General features: G+C 33.1%; 1 protein-coding gene and 1 long non-coding RNA gene across 8 annotated transcripts in view; both read left to right on the forward strand.

Annotated features, from left to right (window-relative positions):
* Nucleotides 1-7,569, forward strand: part of LOC110263473 — a 9,371-nt gene extending 1,802 nt beyond the window's left edge. The window contains exon 3 of the long non-coding RNA XR_002349191.1: nt 7,556-7,569. This is a non-coding gene — a long non-coding RNA (uncharacterized LOC110263473). The remainder of the gene's footprint in view (nt 1-7,555) is intronic.
* Nucleotides 875-6,161, forward strand: LOC107604980 (ribosomal RNA small subunit methyltransferase G-like). 7 transcript variants are annotated; one of them, XM_021104787.1, is made up of 9 exons: nt 875-1,110; nt 2,401-2,649; nt 2,728-2,926; nt 3,023-3,132; nt 3,510-3,588; nt 3,683-3,750; nt 4,652-4,718; nt 5,700-5,786; nt 5,892-6,161. In XM_021104787.1, the coding sequence occupies exons 2-9, from the start codon at nt 2,431-2,433 to the stop codon at nt 5,981-5,983; spliced, it is 921 nt and encodes a 306-aa protein (XP_020960446.1). In that variant the 5' UTR covers nt 875-1,110; nt 2,401-2,430; the 3' UTR covers nt 5,984-6,161. The 7 variants fall into 7 exon arrangements, with proteins under 7 accessions (XP_020960446.1, XP_020960450.1, XP_020960448.1 ...); XM_016306710.2 differs by lacking the exon at nt 875-1,110 and having other exon boundaries at nt 2,288-2,649; XM_021104789.1 differs by lacking the exons at nt 875-1,110; nt 5,700-5,786; nt 5,892-6,161 and adding an exon at nt 4,930-5,693 and having other exon boundaries at nt 2,285-2,649.

Raw genomic sequence — 8,448 nt, forward strand, 5'->3', positions numbered from 1 at the left:
CTAACTCTTCTTGCGTCGATTTAAAACCGCCGCTAATCTCTATAAAAACCGCTACTAAAACCCATTTTTCTTGTAGTGCATAGCAAGCTTTTCTGGTATAACATTGTATCATGGAACATTAATTTTTCAATTTTTATCATCATTGAGATTCATATTAAATAATTTATATGATCTAGATTGAGTTGGCAAACATGATTGTGGTGTGCAATTGAAAAGTTTTCAATCTCTTTCTTTTCCAAACTATGTTTTAGAGTAAGCTGAGTCATGCTGTGTTTGATATCAATTTTTTAATGGCTTTTTTATATGTTAGAACTAACAAACAAGCACATATGCAACTCGTATAAAAATAAGAAAATTATTTGATAATTTAAACAATTAATCAGTAGTTATCAGTTTTCATAAATTATTTAACGATTTTTAATTATTATAATAAAAAGATATANAGCTGAGTCATGATATCAATTTTTTAATGGCTTTTTTATATGTTAGAACTAACAAACAAGCACATATGCAACTCGTATAAAAATAAGAAAATTATTTGATAATTTAAACAATTAATCAGTAGTTATCAGTTTTCATAAATTTCATAAATTTTTTTAATTATTATAATAAAAAGCTGAATGTTATCCTATTTTTAAAGGATACCTAATTAAACCGGTATTTTATCGTATTTGTAGAGAATGGCTGAAAGCTGTGTACAATAGCATTTTTGTACTTAAAATGACTTCATAAGACTACAAAATTAATTTTTCAATTTTTAATTGACCAAATTTAAACCCTCAAATTTTAAAACATAATTTACATTAGCCCTTCTATCTATGTTGTTATAAAAAGATGACCTGACACATTAAGTTGATAGCTAATTCTTACAATAATTATGTGAGGTTGTAAATTTGGGAGAAGCCATAGGAGGGAATATTGTTGAAGAAGAAGAGGGTGGTGGACTGGTGGAGGCCATCAACGGAGAAGTCAAAGACAATAGCGGCTCACTGGAAAACAAGGTAAAACAAGGGATTTCTCACTAGCAGTGGCGCAAAAGGTGGTGGTTGCATGGTCAACGATCGCCATCGCCAGAAAGCGAAACATATATGATGGAAGAAGCATGTTTGGGTAGTTCTATTTCTTGGTTTGTCATTTTTCATGGTTTTATTCATGATTTGGTTATGGATTTATGTGGATTCAAGTGCATGGTTATTGAATTTGGAAGATTATAAAATCACTCAGATAAAATTGAAAATTTTTTTGGAGAAATGAAAAGGAAATTCTAGTTTCTTTGGTTTTTGTCCCTTCTTCATTTGGGAGAAAGATTATTCGCTTTTTTGTTTGATTCTTTTTTAACTTTTTTTAATATTTTCTTTTAGGAAATTTATCCTTTTTTTTTATATAAGCATTGCGTTATTGAGAAAAGATTAACGCCTTCAATCTAGGAAATTTGAGACATTTGCTAGGAGTTTATGCTCAATCAAACAAGATTAATAATGTTGTACATTCAAATTTGTTTATGAAGTAAGTCTAACCAAATAAACAATAAGATTTAAAATAATATTAGTCATGACTAATTTTTATTATGTTTAAGTATTTAGTTAGACTTGGTTAATAAAAAAAGGTTTAATTACTCTATTGGTCTTTATAGTTTTGTGAAATTTTCAATTAGGTTTATATACTTTTTTTTCTTTTAATTGGGTTTCTGCACTATTTTTTTTTTCAATTAAGTCCCTTTTAGTAGTAATTGGCTTAATTTTATAGGACCCACTAAAAAAAAGAATTGGTATAGAAACCTAAATAAAAGGAAAAAAAAGTGTAATGACCCAATTTAAAAAAAAAATTTGGTGCAAGGACTCAATTAAAAAGAAAAAAATATAAGACCTAATTGAAAATTTCGCAAAATTATAAGACTAACAGAATAATTAAACTATAAAAAAATTTAGATGTATAGCATTTTTCTAAAATTCATGTCTATAACAAATTTGTTATACCAAATCTCAACTGCAAGGGCATCCATTGTTTTTTTCTTTCTTTTCTCTTTCGGCTCATGGATTCTTGGTTGACTGGTTTGTTCTAACACCCGAGCCCCTATAAAGGAAGTCCCAAAAGCTTAGTCATAAACTCATAATACAATAACGGCACTATACCGGGCATAAGCCCATGACTAAGCAAAATGCCGAATTAACAAAAAGAAGACATTCTTGACCAAAAAAAACAAAAAAGCAAAAAAACAAAAAAACAAAAAGAAGACATTTCTTTATTTTTATTAGTGTCCAAGAAATATTGTTTCAAGTCCAAAAATATATATATATATTGTTTTAAACAAATACAAATTACAATAATGCTTATAAATATATTTAACAATTTTATCATGATTAAAAATGCTACTGTTGAAAGAAATTCCTTTGAGTGAAGCGCGGGGAAAGTAAAAGCGCGCACTGGGAGATGTTGCTTAGTAACAGTCGCTGCATGCTTCTCAACTTGTACACTTTTTCTCCTGCGACTTTCTTCAAACACCTTACGCCCAACAACAAACCCACCACTCGCTGCCACCGCAAAACCACCGTCAAATCCCTCGCCACTCTTTCCCACTTCCGATCCCTATCCTCCCGCCAGAGACACCAGATCCATCTCTACGTTCACGCTATTCTCCAATGGAACAAGGTATACATAATACATACTTTCCAATTCTTTCAACTCTTCAACTACATTAACACTTAATTTCCGCGTTTTCAATTGCAGCGCATGAATCTCACCGCAGTCAAAGACGCCGATGAAGTCATGGAGAGGCACGTCGAGGACTCGCTCGCGATCCTCCCTCCTCTTAGGGATTGCTACCGCACGCGCTGCGGCGGCGCGCCGCCACATGAGAAGCTTAGCCTCGTGGACGTTGGAACAGGTGCTGGTCTTCCCGGAGTTGTTTTGGCCATAGCTTGTCCAGGTGAATTTTCGCTGCTTTTTTTTCCTTGTGTAATTAGATTCAGTTCCTTTTTTGCGAGTTGTGATATTCTCTGTTTTTGCAATTGAAATGGAGTAGAATGGGAAGTTACACTGATGGAGTCCATGAACAAGAGATGCGTATTCTTGGAGCATGTTGTTGGAATCATCGGTTCATCAAATATCCAGATAGTAAGAGGAAGAGCAGAGGTAACACACACGCTTCCATATTCTTGTATTATGAAACTGTAAATGCATATTTGTTGATCCTTTTTGAAATTTTAATTTCAGTTTCTTATGTAGTTAAGGTATTGGAATTTGAAACGCAATCTCCCTTACCATTTTTAATGCATGTGGTGTTATTTTGAATCCACTTGCTATTTGTTCTAGTGTGTGGCATGATAACGTTCTTAATTTATGAATGTGGACAGGAAAAAGAAAAATAAGAGAGTAACAAGGTTTTTCCTGAATAACTGGGATGCTTTTCTTAAGCTGAACACTGCAAAAGAATCTCCACCATGCTTCATTTTGGTTTCTATTTTGCCTTTGTACTCCTGAAAATATGTCTTCTATTGTGCATAGGACAGAGTTTGGGGCAGAATCATTGCTTCAGAGAGAAATTCGACATAGCAGTGGCTAGGGCAGTTGCAGAAATGAGAGTGTTAGGTAGTTAATGGATGTCCTGATATAATTCTGTGCTACTTCAACATTTGGTGATTTCTTATTCCTGTATGGTTCATTGCTCTTATTACATTCCCAGCTGAGTATTGTCTTCCACTGGTTCGTGTTGGCGGATTGTTTATTGCTGCCAAGGGTCATGACCCTGAGGTATGTAACAAAATTAGAAATTTAGTTTGAAGCTTTTAATCAATATCTTCTGCCAATTAATGATTGGTTGCTTTCCTACAAGAAATATCAGAAAAATGTGAAGTTGATTTTATTATCTTGCCTTTTTGTACCACCAGAGTTGTGCTTATTTGTTTATTAAGTCATATATTGTATTTTACCGGTGTTGATCATATTCTTATTGTGAGCAACAACTTTGCTCTTTGCTCAGCAGATTGCTATTAATTACCTTGAAGTAGAACTAGTGCGCCTTGTTTTCCAAGTATAAAACACGTATTTTGTCCAGGCATCCTCTAGTTCAACTCTGATCAGAAAATGGCCTAAGATTGTATTATCTGTATGCTAATGCCCTCCTTGTTCAGTTGTTACTCATACTTTTTATCTCCAACAATTGGTTTCCTGGGATATACGTCAAGAGTGTGATCTAATTTCTGGATAAATTGCTATTTTCTTCTGATGCCTTACAAGGAAAAAGTGAATGTTGATTTCTTTCCCTGTGAATGAAAAGTTATTACTGCTACTTTTGTTCCTTCTTTTTAATTATATATGCTCTTATTTTCTCGCTTTAAATATGATTCATTGCCACTCCAGGATTTTTAAGCTAACATCCAATTATGTGTTAGCATATGCACTTCATTAAAAGAGTCCCTTAAGTTGGCAATTATAATAGTCTAACTTTTTCTAGATATATGGCAATGTGTGGTTACATGATTGTGTAAAAATTAAAAAAGTTTAATTTAAATCCATATTTTCTTTTTATGTGTTTTGGGTTACTTGTACATCCCAAATCATGATGCATTATGTGTGGCTTTTCTGTCTGTATTTCATGGATATTTGAAAATTTTAACAATGCATTGCCATCCTATGTGATGAATCTGGATAGGATGAAGTTAAGAAAGCTGAAAGTGCCATCCAGAAGATGGGTGCTTCTCTATTGCAAGTGTGCTCAGGTACACAGCTTAAAACCTTGCCCTTGCCATATAGACTTTTGCAATTAATTTCACTGCTATAAAATTTCAAAATTTTGATAATTTTCTGAGATGAGACTTGCATTTGTAAACCTGTGAATATAGGTTTCTAGTTTCTCTGTGAAATGGAAAGATTGATTTCTTGCCTTGTTTGATGGTGCTACCATCATATAAATTGATTCTTGTTTTGTAGTTTTATTCTTGGTTGGAATCTGTGCTTGTTATTCGCGGGTACTTTTCTCTTTGTTTTTTTGGGGCATGTGCAACACTCCATGCGCAGTGATGTGGAAAAATGTGGAAAAACAGTAGGTACTAGGGAGTTTAAAGTCTATGCCAGTCAGTGACTGGGTTGTTAAAATAGTGATGCTCCAATGACTTGTGGAGGCTCTCAGTAAACTGTAAAACTTGGGCATGAATGTAACATCCATGGTGCATTTGTGTAGTGATAGCATCGAACTTTTAGATTTGTATTGAACTGATCACTGATGCTGAAAGACAGAAGAGTTAATCTAATTATGACAGGAAGAATGGAGAAATAACTTTTTTGCTTAGTTAATATAAGTTTGCTATTCAATTTCGGTACAAGTTCAAAATTTCGATATATCTTTAAGGAAAGTTACTCATCATCCTTAGCCTTACACTAATTTAACAAATTCTTACTTGCTAACTAAAACTTATATGCACAATTCATATGCTGCACCCTTAATTTTCACAAATTATTGATTTTCTTAGAGCATCAGCCATTGTTCCCTCCCGGCCCAACGCTTCTTATAGAGTCCTATGCTGCATATTAAAAAGACTTACCTATCTGGTTGACTCTTGATCATATATGGATGCCTAGTGGTTATCCCTGAGATTTTCTGAAACAGAATCTTTGCTATTTATTTCTATGATAGTTTTGTCAATGGATAAACGGACTAGCTTGTTGTGGAAGTAACTTTACATTAATTTTGTCATGTCTAGTTGATTCTCGAAGTCCATATGGTCAACGGACTGTTGTCATATGCTCAAAGGATCGTTCCACTCCGATGAAATATCCCCGTGATCCAGGTACACCTGCTAAAGAACCATTGTAATTGATGTGGATGTTCAATCTTCATTTCTTTTCTTCCTTTTTTTTTTTAATTATTTTTTGCCTGCCTGGCTGCCTAATAGAACATGGAATTCTACCTTGGCTGAGAACGACACATTCTTTTGCTACCATAGAAGAGATTCTTTTATATATACATTTTAGCAAGCAAATTTGATTCAGCGAGTGGTCAGGTTTTCACCCCACTAGTTTTTTTTTCTTTAAGTTATTGCTGTTTTGACCGCTTTTTATGTATAATTTATGTAAAAAAAGGTTTGCCAGCCAATTTTTTTTCCATCAACATTCAGTTAATTTTGGCCGATTATATGTTGAAAAAAGGGTTAGTTCTCTTGTTAGATCGATTTTACATCTATTTATGTTAGTCGATTTGGATATAGAATTTATTGCACGTAACTAAGTCGAGTTGACTCGTGAACTGGTAACTCAAGCCTGACCATTACAATAATACAATTCGATAAGCTGAGTTTGTGATAAATTTAAGCATTGTGTTTCGAAACAACTTTTTTTTCACGAGTTGAGTTATTAATTTTTGGGATTATTAATTTGTCCAATCTAAAAAGTAAGGATGCAAGAACCGAATCAGTCGATGAACCAATAAGATAACTGGTTTATTGGTTCAATAGTTCAATCAGAATTTAATTGGAGTTTAATCGATTTAATTAAATATTAATTAAAAAATTAATATATAATTTTAAATATTTAAATTCAATAATTTCGAATTTAATAAAATTTTAAATTTCAGAATTTCATATAATATTCTACCACAAAAAAAAAACATTAACAACCAATTTTTCAACTAAATTAAGGTACTAATCATCACTAGTGAGTAATCATTAGAAAATCAGCAACAAGCCAACAATATATCAGCAAGCAACATCATCATTTTAGAAAATCAGCCATTTAGAATATAAATCAGTATTATTAACTCAATAACTCAATTAGTCACCAAAAAAAAAAACTCAATAACTCAATTAAACCCAACTCTAATTCAGAATTAAACAAAGGCACTGGTCATCACTAATAAGTAATCATCAGAAAATCAACAAGCGAATAACATGCAACATCATCATCATTTTAGAAAATCATTCTAGAATCATAAATCAATCATCAACAAAATTATTATTCTAGTTTCGTAAAAATTAATAAGGAAAAAAAAACCAGAAATAACCATAATCTATTCTATCCAGCAACGAAATTAAACAATAGGATTAATCAATTTTTTACAGCAACCAAAATCTATTCTGTTTAACGACTAGAATCTAGAATAAAAATTATAGCAACTCAAAATTATTATAAATAACAAAATAACAAAACAATTGAAGAAAGAGAGTAACTACGACGCCAATGAGTTATAGCTTAAATGGCATAGTCTCCCTATACTCAATTAAGAGTTGCGGGTTCGAGTCTCCTGTCTTTGATAAAAAAAAATTGAGAGTAACCACGACAGAAGAAGAGAGACGTTTACAGAGGGAGAGAGAGGGCGAGGAAGAAACGACGAGACAGAAACGAGGATCGAACTTCCACACGATGGTGATAGAGCTTCCTAGGACCGCGACGGAGCTTCCACACGCAACATAGTTTCCTACGCTGGTGACAGAGCTTCCACACGCGACGCCTGTTTCCAGCAGAAAAGAGTTCGGCGATGACAATGAAAGAGGACGGTGGCTGCGGGGCTAGGATTCTTTCCTTCTTTAGTTCTTTCAATTTCCAATTTTCAGAGAGAAAAGAGGAGTAGAATTGGTGTGTAACTAGATTAGGTTTTTTTTCTCAAGAGTGAAATGACGAGGGATATACGAAATCGAAAATCCTTAAATAAATCGGTCAGTTTTGATGGTTTATCAGTTAACCATTAGTTCGATTAATTTTTTGTTAGACAGTTTATGAAGTCAATCGAACCCGTTAGATGATCAATTCTCTATTAATTCAATTGAACTCATTAGTCCATTTCGATTTTTAGAACTATGCTAAAAAGATTTTTTTGGAAGAAACCTTTGAAAATTTTTTGAAAAAATACGTGCTTAATTTCTCCGAATGCAGTAGTGATCAGTGTCGGCCGAGATTGTAAGTAACTACGTATTACTGAGTTATGAGTAATTATTCTCACAAAAACAAATAAATATGATATATATGCATGCAATAATTATGCACCAATAAAAAAAATTACCGGAAAAGGTAACTTTTTATATTATACGGGAAAGTGCCACCGCGTAAACAATGTGTCTTTCTCCATGTATATATCCTTTGAATTAAAGACAATGAAAAGTAGAATAAATTAACCGATAGAAACAAACTTAAAATTCACTTTTTAATTTTATCCTCATTCAAAATCTCCAAATAATCTTGTCTTTTCTCTCTATTGATTTCTTTTTCCGGTTAATTAGTTATGAAAGAGCCAAAATATCTTGTCCCCTTCTATTTGATAAACACCCTATACATGAAGAAAAAGACACAAGCTACAGAAGTAGCAGAAGCTAAGCAAAGGCACGAAGCACTGAAGCATCAAAAGCAAAGGCATGCACGAAGCGTTGAAGCAGCAGCGATAGTGATGGCTCTGACGGAAAAGCACGATGATGGCTCAGGGTTAGGGACTCACAATGTTGGCTAATGTATCTTGGCTCGATC

The sequence above is a fragment of the Arachis ipaensis genome, chromosome B06 (genome assembly GCF_000816755.2).
Source record: "Arachis ipaensis cultivar K30076 chromosome B06, Araip1.1, whole genome shotgun sequence".
Lineage (NCBI taxonomy): Eukaryota > Viridiplantae > Streptophyta > Magnoliopsida > Fabales > Fabaceae > Arachis > Arachis ipaensis.

Bases quoted from the DNA above. Each gene is read 5' to 3' on its own strand.
- LOC107604980 (XM_021104787.1), top strand. From the start codon at position 2,431: ATGTTGCTTAGTAACAGTCGCTGCATGCTTCTCAACTTGTACACTTTT. The intron at 3,751-4,651 runs GTATGTAACAAA...GAATCTGGATAG, and splicing joins CCAAGGGTCATGACCCTGAG to GATGAAGTTAAGAAAGCTGA. The intron at 5,787-5,891 runs GTACACCTGCTA...GCTGCCTAATAG, and splicing joins GAAATATCCCCGTGATCCAG to AACATGGAATTCTACCTTGG.